Consider the following 16,573-nt stretch of genomic DNA (forward strand, 5'->3'; position numbering starts at 1 on the left):
ATTTCTATTGAAGCACACTTTTTAAAATAAAATAGGTAGAATAATTCGCCAGTAACGGGCTGGTTTTAGTTACTGGCCGCCGTAAACTAAAAATGAATTCTATTCACATATAAATAGAATTCATTTTAGTATAAGGCGGCTAGTTATTGAAGGCTGGCCAGTTATTGAAACCTTATACTAAAATGAATTCTGTTTATAGGTGAATAGAATTCATTTGGTGGCCAATTACTAACAGTGGCCAGTTATTGGCGAATTACCTTACTTAATAATAATAAGGCAGCGTATTTTTGACAAAATTTTTTGCTTAAAAAATGTAACGAAATCATTTTTTTAAATATGTTGTAGAGAAAAAATACGTGGGAGTACAATTAAATTTTACTTGTTATATGTTGTGTATGATTTTTGGTTATTTTAGGTCTCCATCAACTTCGTAATGAAATGATCGAAGAAGCGTATCGTGGTACCATGTGGTAAAAGCCTGAGGTAAAAGTAACTTCTACACGCTCTGCACCTCCCTATAAGTCAGAAAATTCACCAATAAGGAAATTTTAATTATAGGTACCTACAATTAATAAAATAATAACAACCTCGCTAATTTAAAAGTCGTTAAAAGTCCATATTAAAGTTATTCAAATTGGTATTTTAAAAATGGGGCCTTATGGTTCATTTTTCAGTGCCCTATTTTATTTTATGATATTTTACAAGTTTACACGCATTGGTATGTTTAAAATAATAAAATATGTTGATATTGTTTTTTACTTCATATTGCACGTGTTAATAAAATCTAGATGTAATTCAATGAACCCTTATTTACAAATTATTATCAATATATTGTGTTCTTCTTTTGTACTCCCACGTTTATCTACAAATTTGTATTATTCCGCCCAGAACCTTACTAAAAATGTACAGTTACAGACAGAAAAATGAACAAAAAACGGGAATTTCAACAAGAAATCATGTTGCCATGTGAAGCAGAATTTAAACAAATGTTCTATCATAACAATACGATTCTACCGGTGACAGTTTTGGGTCAAAATGGAATATCTGCAGATTTTAATGCAGATCTCATAAGAACATATTCTGGACACATGATATTGGATGTTAGAAGATTGTCTGATTATGGTGAAATTGCAAGCCCGATTACAGAATATCCTGTATCATTATACAAAACTAGTTCAAGTTATAAGTTGATGATTATTCAAAATAATAAACACGCGAATGCAGTATTAAGAAGAGGTTCCGCAGGGGAAATGAACGTGTTAATAAAAGACGTACATGTGTCTCCAAAAAATAATATTGGGACGCTAAAACCACAAGAAAAACTGGTCCGTGTAACAGTACAAAATAAAGAAGGAAAATATTCTGAAAATACTTTTCTAAGAGCAACTCCCTCAGGAAACTATGAATTTATTTTAGAAAAGGAATTTGAAAAAAATCAAAAGGAAATAGTTAATTATTTTCTGGGTGACATAAACGAATGCCCCACTAACTTGTGTAGAACCATATCAGGAACCTTCGTCATAGATTTTGATGAAGATAGTAATTGTAATCCAAATTGTCATAAAGCATTAGTAAAGAAGTCGGATTCAGGAAGTGTGAAGTTATTAGTCAACGTTCCTGACACAAAAATTTGTAAAAAACATAAATTGTTAACTAACATAAATCGTACACTATTTGAAAGTTTATATGAAAAATTGTTAACTTTCTCGGCAGACCTTGTTAAGCAAACTCCTAAACAAAATGATTTGGATATAAATCTTGAATGTGGGTTAAAATTAGATACAACTATAAGAATAAACATTCAAGATCAGAGCCACTTTGTTGCTGAGCTTTTTGTCAGCCTAAATAAAATGTCTCCGGGACAATACTGTGTTATTTTCGCGAATGAAACTGAAGAATTGTTTATTGGTAATTTGTTGACCACATGGCTTGGTCGTTTACCTGTTCAGAAGTCGACAGCGAAAGAACTCACCGTATACTTAAATCGAGCGGATGAAGTTAAAAATCAATATGGTTGGTTAAAAATGTCTTCCAACGGTAAAATACTAGTGGTGGTTGACAAACCTTCAGAAAGTGTCCAAACTGATTCCGCAGAGTGTGAAAAAGGAATGGCTACTACTTCCCATCTCAATACCGATTGTTGAGACTGTACTCGTCATTTCATGTCTACCTACTTGTTTTTGTAATAAAAATTGATCTATTAGATAAAGCACACAAGAAATTTCTTGATTTGTAGTTTGAAATATATGAAAAATTTTATGTTGTTTAATATGTATCGAGGTGTTTGTTCGTTCATATGTAAACTTAAGGAAAATGTATATTACTCGACTGTGACTTTTGGGTTCATGTTGTTTATTGGCAACGATTATTTTACAATAAACTGGATGGGTAATTAAGTAAATAGTTCAAAGTTTATTCTTCGCATTGCAATTTAATATCGCGAAAATAGCTCAACTGATTTAATCTATACAATACTTTACTTCTTTCCAAAAAATAATTTATTATAAATTATAATTATAAGAAGCATGTTCCCGAGTTCAAAACTAGTAACATGTGCACATTCAGTTCAAAGTTGGCTTGATGAATGCTCCTATATGTCTCCACAAATTTTGACAGTTACTATGTTTTGCACAAGTAGCAAACTAAAAGTGGAAGCTGGAAAAATGGGCAAAGTTGTCACAATAACAATCGTATCTCCAAAATTTATTATTATAAAATTGGCTCAGTAGTTGTGGTCCTATTGTTATATTTTATTACATAAGGAAAAAAACAACGGGTTGCACTCCGGGAGTGCCGGCAGAAGTGAAAACTCAAATGACATTGTAACAGATTTTCGATCAGGTCACGTGTCCGTCTTACGAATCTTACGGTCACGTGACTTGTCGCGAGTTTAACATTTTTTCCCCATCACAAAAACTGCACAGCGCCGCTAAAGAAGTTTTCACTTCAAAAAAATATTTATAAAAAAAGCAGATACCTACTGATATCAAATTATAACTTCGCATACAGGTATGCAATATGATATGGCATTCTTGTAAGTAGTCGTTTACAGTTCTGCATGCTACCCTCTTACCTAGATATAAGTAAAAATATGTTTTTCACAGTAAGTGATTGTGTAAAATCTTATGACAGAATTAAATATCTTAAACCATAAACCATATAGAATTTACCCATATAGATGTCTCTATGGGTGAATTCTATTGGAAATGCATAATAAAATGACATAAAATTTATACTTACCTACTCCACTATAGGTATACGTTCATACCAAGTTTATGGCGTTTTAAAATGAGAGTGTAACTCTGTAACTTCGGTTGTATAGGAGCGGTTTTTTGGCGGTGGGTTCGTGTAACTTAAGAACTGGGACATATTTTTGAGTATGTTGTATGCACCCATATTTTTATATTTGTCGTGGCATAAAATACCTACATGTAATACATTTGGGCAATATCTCGTTCAGCTTTGTGAATAATCGCGCAGTAGTGCACGTAAGCGAGTGCAGGATGAATGCCTAATGCCTGTCGCATTAGTTCAAACAACTCATTTTTATTCACCGAAGCAGCCGATTGCACGGGGTGCGCCAAACTTATATGTCTTTTTAATGTTTCATAAATTGCAGTTAGGGTAGTAAGTAATACTTAGTGCTGTAATTTTTTTTACTGCAGAGCTAGATGACTTCTTTAAACAACGGTCGACGTTTTAATAGATTAAAAAACTTAAACCCCATTCAGACGGTAGCTTTTAGGTAAGTATGCGATTTTCGTTACAATGCAATGCAAATGATTGCGCCGTGTAAATGAGGCTTTATCCGCTACTAAATTGCTAGTTTCTTTGCAATGGAGCACTGACAAGGGCTCTCATCTGTAGTCGGGCTGTAGTCCGTGTCGGATTACTCGTTTCATGCACCTTCATAATCGGCATCGCATTCGATTTGCAGTCAACAAAGCCCTTTGGAAAAGTCGGGTTTCTTTGTTATCCCTTTTGCTAAGGCTAGACGGTCTGAAAAAGGTGGATCGGGTTCGAGATTGCTTATAAAATCTTGTCTCTCTCTTTATTTAAGTCGAAGAAAATCCTGTTTTATAAAAAAAAACCCTAGATAAATTTTCTGCAGCTAGGAAACACAATACAGATGTAGAGTAAGGAGGATCGCATTTTGGGATGGGTATTATTGGCTTGTAGAATCATTGGATTATCCTACTAATATTATTCATGCCTAGATGTTTGAGGAACACGCGAAAAACGAGCTGAACGCATTTGGATGAAATTTGACACATGGTGGATACTTTTTATCACAAAACTCGACTACTTTTTATTCCGAAATCGAGAGGGTTGAAAAATTAAGAAGTCGGGTAAGGTCTTAACCCTTTACCAGACTAAGGGATATATATTTCCCACATACGGCAGTTCAAACATGTGTTCTATTTTCGATGCGTAAGTCTGACATTCGATTCTCAGTTTTGAAATGTCAGCCTGGTAAAGGGTTAAACGATGTTACGCATTCAAGTTAGATTTTTTCTAACCTCAAATTAGTGGTAATTCACTTTTTCTTCCGAAATGCTGGGGTTCCTTCATATCATTATCTAAGCAAACGAGACTATAATTCAGCGCCCAGTTACCTAATCAGATTTAATTATGGAAGAAAAAAGCTACCACTATTTTTGAGGTAATAAAACTTCTAATCTGAAAAAAAGATTACAGAGCTTATTAGTCAATAATAGTCAATAATCCGCATATTTCACTTAGATACAGGTACCAATTGGTTATATAAAACACAAAAGTGGATTTGTTTGTTAGTACAACCTATTCAATTATTCTTTAGTCATTTAATCCATAGAGCTATAAACAGGTAGGTTAAGCTCCAGTAAACGTGGATGGGTTCATTCCCGTCTCTCAATACGTTGTACATAAAATTGGCAACGCAGCAATATCTGCAGCCCTCCCCGCGGAGGCCTTATTGAATACAAATTGTTTCTTTATCGCGAGTTTGCGGGCCGAGGGTTGCGAATGTTAGCTAAAAACGAGTGCTTCTGCCATAGTCGTGATAGATAAGTAAAGTTGGCTTTATATATTTAAAAAAATCATGAAAACATGTCTTATTTTCATTTATTTACAGTCGTATATCGCTATCCTGCATACTGTAGCAGTGTACGAGTAATAATAATTAAATCATTTTTAGTACTAGTTCGTGATATTGCCGAGGGATCGAAAGAGCACAATTTTAAACAGAAATAGTAAAACTCGCGCGATGGCCATGTTTTCGCGCGGAGCAACATATTATACATATTTTGGTTCCTTCTAATTTTCTGGCTTTACTTATAATCTTAAATATAATCTACCCCCGCGCCCGTCTGTCCGTCTGTCTGCTGCCCACCCCTTCACCCTGCTCCTCAACTATCAATTACCTCAAAATCATTTTGTCATGTTAATATTGAATACTAGCTTGTGCCCGCGTCTTTGTTTGCGTGGGATGATGATGATGACTGATAAAAACTATCCTATCTTTTTTCTAGGGTATCTCCATACTAAATTTCATCTAAATCGGCTCAGCGGTTTAAGCGTGAAGAGGTAACAGAACAGATAGACAGATGAGACACACAGAGTTACTTTCGCATTTATAATAGTAGTGGGGATTTTATAGTCGATATGCTTTTTCGCACAGACAGGTAACAATTTCTTATTTATAGTAACGATTTTAACGAGCCTGACTTTGCTGACGGACATTTTATTATTCCCTATTCTACTTAATCCGAGCTTAGAAAACATTGCCAAGAAATCCAAGCAATCGGACCGAGGTCCTCTCGGCCGCAATTTTTCGACCTAGTATCAGGGGATGTTTTTATAACCCCCCCGATGCCGGTCTTGTCTGATTGATTTATGAGCAACGGCTATCTCAGATGTTTTCTGACTCGGATGTACGTGATCATAATGTATGTAAACTTGTTCCTGACTTGTTCACCATTTTCATACCACACTTCAGTATGCGCACAGTGAAGTGTTATGGCCCAGTTATGGCCTTATTCATAAACGCGAAGGCCTGGCAACTCTAAGGCCCCATTTACACGAGAGCTTTTTCAACGCGCGTTAAAAAAGCGTTTGAATGACACAAATGGTATCCATTTGTTCACATGTGTATTTGTTCACACGATGGCGGTGGCGCTTTTATCAAGCGTTGTTGGATTTTCGACTTTAAGCGTGGGTCGTTAAATCGAATTTAGCGTGTGGACGGATTCAAGCGCTTTTTTAACGCGCGTTGAAAAAGCTCTCCTGTAAATGGGGCCTAACAAGCCCTTGAACATCGTTTGTCGCTATCTGTACCTAATTTTGACGTTTGATCCTGGATAGGAATGGAATCGATTGGCATCAAACATTTTTTGTCAACATTAACGAATTTGGCGCTTAGGTAATTGGCATTTATAACTACTTACTACAGATTTTGGGAAAAATATACAGTAGTAGGTACTGTATATATTTTCCAAAATCTGTAAATACGAATTAGGTATTTTTAATCAAAAAGTTACGGAAGAATCTTCTAAGACCATTTTGGCGTAGCAGCAAGAGATCTGGTAGCTGCTCTCGGTGTCCCATTTAAAAAATAAATCCATCCTGTATACATTTTCAGCAGACTTATTGGTTATGCGAAGGCGAAGCGTGTGGTGGGGGAACTGTAAGCCACAATGATGGCAAACGCCATGATAAAAATGCAAAATTGGTCATGCCCCCATACTGAATGATCTTACGAAATAACCACGCAAAAATTGTTTTTTTTTACAGGCATTTACTATATGTACTAGCGACCTGCCCCAGCTTCGCACGGATAGGACCTTAACAAATTATATACCTAGACCTTTCTCAAAAACCACTAGGTATTGATAAGTAAAAACCGCATAAAATCCGTTCAGTCGTTTTTGAGTTTATCGCGAACATACAGACAGACTGAAGCGGCGGGGAAATTTGTTTTATGGTGTAGTAATACTAATACATGCATGCATATCGACTACCGTAGGCTCAAAGGGCTTAACGGACAAAACGCAATTTTTCAGGAGAGAAAAAACAGTTTTTTTTTGAGAAAAAAAATCATAACTTTTTTGTTTGTTTGAATAAACTGATGCCTGTATGTGGTTTATTCTTAACTTTTTGAGCTCATTTAAACTGATTGCTTGAACTTATAATACAATGCTTATATTGCTTATTTACGAAAATAGCATGTCAGTTACGCCAAAAAACACGACTGTTTTTAAGAAAGCCGTCCCTTACGCCTCTTTTTTATGGTTTATCTTATTAGAAAAAGGGCGTGTTGTACAAAAACTCTAACTGTTGTAGTACTATTTGGAGTAAATCCAACAATTTTGTTGCAATATTGGTAACTTGCATTTAAGGAACACTATACTTCTAAGTACTATAATTTACATTTTTTTTTCAAAAACTTATAGAGATGTATTCGGTGTTAAGTTTTTTCCCCATTTTTGTTATTTTGGATACTTAAACGTGGAAAAGGTCGTTTTTTAGCCACAAAACCAATGTTTTCTTTTTTATTCGTTTATATTACTTCAACAGAATCACTGCGGTCGGTAGGACTGCAGTGATTCTGCATCTATTTGCGCATCTGTATCTATTTATGTATATTAAAACAATTTATAACATTTACTTTTACTATAGAAAGTATGTATGCGTTATTTCTGTTTGTAATCTTAATTTGATCATAAATTTTACTTTTACATACTATAATACTATTAGGTACAATAGTAGTTTTGACATTTCGTATGTTTGTTCAGTAAAACTTAATGAATATGCGATTATTTTATTACATAACATTCTCAGAGTAAGTAGCAAAAAAGGCATTATGGTCAGGCCTACGTACTTCTACGGATTTAAATCCAAACCTTATAGACAGTAACTTTCATAAGGTTAATCCTTTAAACAAGGGTTTAAACAAAAAAGTATCAATATTACATCTAATCAAAATTGCAAATGGCCCAGTCACAAACAAAACTAAAAATTATTAGTCTGTCTAACCTTAATCAATCGCCATAATTATCATTTCAATATAGTCATGTTTTATTATTTTCATAAAACTGATGAAAAGAGTACCCACTAGTTCATTTTCAATTGTGAAATTTTAGTAACCCTATAAATAAAGCATTAATGAGCACATGAGCAGGTAATGCAAGTACCTACTTAATAAAAAAATTACAAGGAAAGTACTAGGTCATCCCACTTAATAAACTCGAAATTGTACATAGTACGTTGGCGTATCTCTTACATTGAATTCTCTAACACTCGTATAAATATCCAAAAGTTGTGGGCGTAACGTACATTTAGCACTCAAAAATCTACTGCAAATAGGCGTAACTAAGAATAAATTAGCACAGATTTAATAAAATTTCCGATGCAAAAGGGCGTATCGTACAGAAAGTTGGGAGTTACGCCAAAATGTCTCACAACATTTATTTGAATTGGCAGATACGGCAAAATGCGTTGGAAAATTGTGTTCAAGCATTGATTTTTCATAGGGCTTATCGGACATTTTTTTCAAGTTATCGAGACGTTAACTATACCATTCGATTCGATAGAGAAAAAAATACTGAGTATAACTGCATTCATAACTCATTTTCGCCATTTTGTCCCTTACGCCCTTTGAGCCTACGGTAGTCGAATTATGCAGGGTCTGAAAGTGTAGGTAAACATTCGAGACTCAAGAAAAAGTTACGTTCTATATAACCGGTACGCTCCAATGCCCTTAGAGCACTAGGACTTGAGATTCTTCGATTGCAAAAACTCAGTCAATTTGTCAATCCATCCACCCGAACGCTTAAAATGGGATGTAAAACTTTTAACATCCGACCTTAGACGACTCCCAGCAGTAAAATGGAATGGCTGAATATAAAAGGAAAGGTTGGGACAGTAAAACTAGCCTGGAACGGAAAAAAGCGCTTCCTGGCGCGTCCGGCCCGCATGTCGGGGTAGTTTCGATACATGTATCGACACATGTTCCAGGGAAGTAAGAGTGATGTAATACAAGAACTGGCATGGACAAATCATGGGTTTGAAAATTGTTTTTTTACATACCCTGACTAGTTTATGGGTTGTCACTAGTACATGGGTTTAATTTGTATGTATTGATAATAGTTTACTTACGTATGTTTTTATACCTTGGGGACATGGTTTATATATGCGGCATGCGCATGGGCATTATGCGGCATGACCTAAAAGGTGACACATTCGGATAATGTTTGCCGTGTGCATATGGATATCAATATTTGTACGTCTATTACTTTGGAACTTACAGCCCAAACATCTTGCTGGAATTTATTTTACCTGTAGCATTACATTAAATGCTTTACAGCAATGGGATTGACATGGATTAAAATTCTCTATACATAGATAGTCTACATTGTATTTACAGCTAATAGATGTGCTCTCATCATGATTTTCGTCAATGATTTACATACGCTCATTTTCTTCTAACAAGTAACAACACAGTTGCATCCGGATACTGTTTTGATTGAACACCTCCTCCGCTTAGACATTTCTGCTGCTGACTGTACAAATAATGTCAACTACATTAGAATTTGAACAGCAGTAAAGAAAACATGGAAAATCTGCATTTCCATTTCGACTCAATAAAGTATCGCAGACACAAAAGGACGATCCATCACTTAAGCATAAATTTCGTTACCGCACCAAGTCTATTATTGGACGGATTTGTATTCAATCGCAGTACATTCAAATCAGTCATTGTTATTTGGTAAAGGGCCTGAGATTGAATATTTCCGTGAGGGATAGAGATTGTGCTGTACCTTACTCGTCATGCTACTCGAACAACTTCATTTGCAAAAATAGAATGGCGTTTATGCGACAAGGCTTGCCGGTTGATATTTACAGTTTACGGTGCAGTAGGTTCATCCAGCAGTTTTTGAAAAATCATATGTTTTTTTAGATCATAATACGGTTACCAAAAATATGAATAGCAAGCTTGAGGCCTTTCTCTAGTAACTTCATCGATTCGAAACCTGAACGAGCGAAAATTGTTGATTTTATAATATAAATTATACATCTAAATTGAAACTGTTACCGTGCACTATATTATATATGCACTAAATATATTTTTACGGATATGCTGTAGTACTTAGGCATTTCCAAATCATAGAAGAGTAACGTATTAAATGGTGTGTGAAATGAACATAAAATTTAATGAGGTGCGTTTATCAATCGGATATTGACGGATCAATGAGCAGGTATTTAATTGAATTTGGAATTCAGCCGAATTATATGGAATAGAAATTACGGCATGGCAAAAATATATTGTAGTAAATTTGATTGAAATGTTCATATCGTATCTACGTAGTATCCTAAGTGTATGAAGCTCCAACATTGTATAATTTTTAAAAGAAAGCTATCCTAAAAGATAAGAAAAAATTGTCATTACAACATTATAGGCGCGAAGGAATACCTATACCTTTTTACAGCCATTTTTCATAGGTATACAAAAAATGTCACGCACATGCCAACATGATTGGAATGAACTGGCAAAATGTAACCTTACTGTACGAACATGATGATTGCAATTTTATCGTCTGTCAGGTCAAGCTGTCTGGCTGCGATGTAATAAACAAGACTTATTAAGGGTTCTCTGCGTTTATAGGGTAAGATTAAAACCATCTTTTGACAGTAAACTTTCTTTTTTAGAAAAATTCCTACACTATATTATAACTACAAAGAGCAGCACACGCGCAACGCATTTTATGATTCTTGTTACATCGCCTGGAAAATTATTTTAATGAACTATTCTCTAAATGGCGCGGTAAATCAACTTAATGACTCGCTGTAATTAGTTTAAGCCCTGATTCATGATTCGAATGAGCAATTGTGTGTAGAAATTAGGGATTTAGATTCGATAACGCTGACTGGCAAAAATTATAATGGCCGTTTTGCGAATTATGGGTTTAATTTCCTATGATTTTTGCAAAATGATGAGTATTTCAATGATACACCCAGATTCAAAACATGGTTTTTGTAGGTATTAGTTGCATATAAATGGGTCAGACACCGTGTTTATACACTTACATTACACGTTACAATGGTTTAAAGGCAAAAGGTTTGATTTCCTTAATATTATCATCATATATATGTCTGCCAAATAAAATATGCAACGTTACTCAAAATAATTTGAATATGTAATTAATTTTGAGACAATCACTTTCTTATGGTAATAGTAAACAAAAACAAAGTTACTTTCGGAAACTATTAGTTACGCTTATATTTGAAGTAACTTACTCCTATTCCAACCGCTATTTTATGGCTTCATTGAATCAAACATTTCCCCAATTCTAATGGAGCCAATCTAAAGCTAGTTTACTGTTTATGATCTTAGATAGATTCGGACCAAGTTCTCTCAAAAATATCAATCACTAGATTCGTGGATCGGATCTGAAATCAATCATGCTCGAATCGGTTGGCAACGGGTAGCCGCTAATGTATTGGAAAATTGGATCCCGTCGCTGTAAGTTGTTTAAGCGTTCCTGTTTATTTGCTAACAGATTTCGGAAAAATTCAAAGTGGCTACGTGTTGGTATCGACCGGGGCTGACTTCAGGGTTGTTTAAATTGTGTTAGAGTTCGGTCTGCGTGCGGTGAGTGTGGTCTAGCTCTAATGAGTTAGTTTGCACAAAAATTACATTTTTCATAAGTATGTACATGCCGACTGCAACATGAGTTTTTTAGCTACCTGTGAGGAATCATTACGTATTTGCGTATTTTTTGACCTCCGCCCGTGAGCTTCTCGCTACTCTATAGGTAGTTTTATTACAATATACTTGCTTGCTGATGTTTCAAAAAACCTAGTCATAGTTTAATATGACTTGTAACTATGTAAGTATAATTATACATAAATCATAAAAGTAAAAAAAAAAGTTTGTAAATAGTTATTTGTTGCAAGGGGGCAAAGTTGTTGTTTAACCGCTCGTGCTAATATTGAAACCCGAGCAAGCGAAAGATTCCAAAATTGAACCACGAGCGTAGCGAGTGGTTCGAAAAATTGAATCTTAAGCGTTGCGAGGGTTTCAAAGCACGAGGGTTAAACAAAATTTACTTTGCCCCAGAATTTGAATAAAATGCAACTTTGCTATGAGTTTTTGAAGTGCAAAGTAAGCCTTTCCGAGCTGGTGTGGTGAAAATAATATTTCATCAGAGAAAAATAATTTTAGTTTATGAATTATGATAGTATATAAACATGCTTCCAGTTTAAAATAACCTTTCTTAACGCATCAACTGAGAGATTCTACCGAGGAGTATTATTGAAATTCAATATTCGAATATCTGCAGAAACATATTAATAACCTTATCCATAGTGTGTTTGCACTGATTTAGTAGTAAAAAGGGAGAAATATTAAGTTAATACAATTAAGATCATGAAGCCCACAGAAATGTTTTAAATGTAACCGAATGAAATTCTCACATGTAGGATTATTGTTTAACATAAAAATCAGTAAGTAAAATATTTTTTTCTTTATTATATATGATTAATAATCATACTTATTCAATTTTATTTTAATATATTATGTAATACGAGTTATGCGAGTCGTGTAATTAATTAAATAATTCCAAAAGGTAAAACTGTAATAAATATGTTACCACAAAAACGAAACACTTTTCTCGCATTGCTGTGCCAAAATCATTCGGTTTACGATATCGGAAAAATATTTCTCTTCCGTTCCCCGGATTAGGCACAGGTTGAAGTGATACCGTTTTGGATACGTTCAATAGCTCTCGAATATTTTCTCGAGGTTTCTGGTGCTACTATGTTGCGCAATATGTTTTGCGTATCGCGATAGAAAATGCTATGTTGCCGCCAAAATATTTTCTTTTTGTGCTAGTAAAAAAAACTGGCCAAGTGCGAGTCGGACTCGCGCACGAAGGGTTCCGTATCATTACCCTAAAAACGGCAAAAGAATCACGTGTGTTGTATGGGAGCCCCACTTAAATATGTAATTTATTCTGTTTTTAGTGTTTCTTCAAGCGAGCGGCAACTCATCTGTGAAAATTTCAAGTGTATTCTAGCTATCACAGTTCATGAGATACAGCCTGGTGACAGACAGACGGACAGTGGAGTCTTAGTAATAGATTTTACCCTTTGGGTACGGAACCCTAAAAAGGAACTGACTTGTTATTTACGGGTAGCAAATATTGTTTTTATATATTTTTTGTGAGATAGTTATGGTACGTAAAATTTGACACAGTCTAGCTCATAAATATACTTTTAACTGACCGACAACGCACAGTCTAAGCCGTTGAAGATAGGACATCAAATTTAAAACGTATATTCTTCAAATATTGTGGAGCTTCATCAGTAATAAAGAGTTTTTGAAAATACCCATAAGAAAGTGAAAACTTGACATTCTTGACGATCTCTACACGGCCCATGTCGCTTACGGAGGCTAGCTCAATATTAACAGTAGTCTCATGCTTTTTTTAGCGTCGACTGTACCAATTTACTGCCAGTGACCTCTACTTCCACCACCACTCAACCTCGACAATAAACCCGTGGCAGTTGGCGACGCGTCATCTGCGCGCGTTCAGCATGAGAGACACTCCATTGGTGTTTCCGATCGGGTGCACAAGAGATGAACTGTCTAGAGCTGCATGTTCTTGAAAATATAATTTTCGGTTCCAGTTTTACGTTTACCGTATATAACTGTATAGTCGGGGTAGTTTAGGGTGCAATTATACTGGATCGTTTACTTCGCATTAAGCCGACTTTCTACAAATACTGGAATTTGGCAGTTAGCACCTACCCGACTTTTTTTCTATATCCTATCTAACTGTATAGTTTTTGAGAATTATGTACAGTCGCCTTGATCTATCAAGTTGTATCAGCTCTATATAAAATATCCGAGAGCATAGAAATCGAATCACATACTCCTTGATTTTGAGAAGATCACATCTCGAATACAAATGAGCTGCGGATCGATGCCATCGCCAGTGAGATTTTACTGCGAGCAGGAGGATAATCGAAAAAATACGCCGACACATGCTCTGTTATGGACAAGAGGCGAATAAAAAAAAGGTGAAAATTTATGGAGCTGAAAATTTTATTATGTCTCAGCTCTGCTTTTATTGCTTCTTTAAGTACTCATCGATTCTTCATCAGGTTAATAACAAACTATCCTATCTATAACGTATTGTACACAATATGTATTTTAACCGTTTCTGTATCATTTTCGTTTCTTTACCCTTTAGAGGCCAAGAAATGACGCGCCCACGCCCACAGCAGCGCCAAGAATGCGATAAGTGTATTTCACACGATGTTATTGTAATTTTCACGCTTTCAAAGGCACGATTATATTGGCACGTTTGTGTCAATGGTTTTCTGTATGTGAGAGTTTTATTTGTCGTGTATTTTAACTGGTGGATATAAAATGAGCATACCTACGCCAGCCTGATGTTAAGCGGAACTGTTTCTTGATTGAAGGCGCTTGGAAGACGGAAGTCCATTGATGAATGTTGACGTCCTACAAAAGGATTTTAGCTCTGTTTTGACATCTCAAAGACAATTTGAAATAGAGGATTATTGTCAAAGTACCTAAATGATGACTAAATTTACTTCTTCCATCCCCAGCCATCTTTCGACACAAACGATTAATGTACGGCTTACATAATTTACTTTGACAATATTCCTCTAGTCTAAATTCTCTTTGGTACTACTAAGAGCCAAAAAGGAAGGAAGATCTATCTATTCTAGGTATACACCGTGTTTTTTTTGATTTCCGTTAATTTCAAGGGTGCATTCCTGACCTTAAATCAAGTAACTTTCTCAAAGACACCGATATTTTAATTAACTCCATTTCGGAGATAATCAATAATTTATTTTTTCCTATAAGGCCTCTACAAGCGTGTACACTTGCCTTAGGGCCGGTTTACATATTGATTAGTGTTTAGAATGAGTTCATACATTTGCTACTAAATTTAACCCTTTATAAGGCAGAGACGATTTGGAAACCACTTAGTTAATAAACATTTACGGAGAAGAACATCCTCTTTTTTATTTAACTATAATGGTATTATATAGCGAATATATCAGGCTTTCTTTCATCATTCATACTTTTTCGGTCAGTATTTAATTTTAGTGTAATTAATTAATCTATAGTATGTGGTCAAAGAGCTAAGAAATTTCGACAGATATTGGTGGAGAACAGCACAGAATAGGAAGGAATGGGAGACACTGGGGGAGGCCTTTTCCGCACACGCGGCATGCAAATGAACAAAATAAATTGAAAAACAAATAAAATTTAATTAATAAATGTAACAACAATGAAAGTGTAAAAATAACAAAAACGCATGAAATAAAGGCTATTACTATTACTATTACTATTACTATGTGGTCAATTTATGCACTATGCCTGTCAAAGGAAGCAAGGTATCGTCATTGTTTCCATTATACTATTAAAAATATACACGTCGCTGTATCTAATAATTTGAATTATAGCTCTTGCAATTCACGATGGCGAGTGGCGAGACTCTTATTGGTATGATGACAAGGTCTAATTTTGATAAATCCACTCTCCATCGTGAATTGCAATAACTGTACTACGTTGTTTGTAGTGTCAGGGAAGTGTATCATTTGCCACTTAAGATTAATAAAATTATAAAAGGTTCCATGCTATATCGATAAGTATTGTAATTAGAACTTTTAGCATGGTATTTGTAAATTCTGTCGTGAAACGGGCCACAGGTTATAATTTTTTCAGTGATATTCTAATATTAATCCTACCCACTACAAGATACACAATAATGTTCGATTTACCGTATGTAGTCAATTAAACGCCAGTCTGTACAGAGCACCTTATGTTTGTTATGTCAATGTCAATGAATAGGTGTATTGGAAACAGATCATCTGAAAACTCAAGTGCACTAACAGGCTGAGTGCATATATTGACCACATGTTTTTCTTAATGATTTCGTTTTTTTTTGCCGTAGATGTGTTCCCCAGTGCATTACAAACATGGTAGTGTATTTAACTTTCACGTAGCATATCTGTATAACTGGGGCTTTATAAAGGGTTAAGTACAATCTCGGTCGATCGATGTTCGAAATGATATTGATATGTCACAGATTTCAATTGTTTATTTTTTTAGAAAAAACCAAAAAAAATTTTTTTTTTGAAATTTAACTGCCATTTAGTTCTCTTAAACGTACTTAACTATACCCTGAAGTTAACGGAATTCAATAAAAACACGGTGTATAATAGGCTTTCCCACACAAAATTGGACCACTTTAGTGTACAGACAAGAATTAAGGAGCTAATTCAACGACGAATTCGTACCTACTGAATGATTCAAGAAGGTATTTTAATATTTAATTCATAATCTCGCGCACGCCGCCGCTTTATCGGCGCGGGCCCCTATAAAAGTTCTATCCCTTTACGACTGTTCGTGCTTTACCTTATGTGATTAAATTATTATTTCCTGTGTACCCACCTACTTAGTTACGGGTGATGCGACTTCCCTCCTAGGTGTTCGTTTAGTCCCCCCTTGACCATTGGACATTCTGTTCATATATACTTATTATTTATTTATAAG

At 35.0% G+C, this 16,573-nt stretch overlaps 1 protein-coding gene across 1 annotated transcript in view; it reads left to right on the plus strand.

Moving 5' to 3' along the window:
* Positions 1-1,629, plus strand: part of LOC134794584 (uncharacterized) — a 32,350-nt gene extending 30,721 nt beyond the window's left edge. The window contains exons 12-13 of the mRNA XM_063766392.1: positions 416-558; positions 910-1,629. Of these exons, the coding sequence (XP_063622462.1) occupies positions 416-474 (59 nt within the window). The 3' untranslated portion in view covers positions 475-558; positions 910-1,629. The remainder of the gene's footprint in view (positions 1-415; positions 559-909) is intronic.
* Positions 1,630-16,573: the final 14,944 nt, after the last annotated feature.

The sequence above is a fragment of the Cydia splendana genome, chromosome 10 (genome assembly GCF_910591565.1).
Source record: "Cydia splendana chromosome 10, ilCydSple1.2, whole genome shotgun sequence".
In the NCBI taxonomy this organism is placed as follows: Eukaryota; Metazoa; Arthropoda; class Insecta; order Lepidoptera; family Tortricidae; genus Cydia; species Cydia splendana.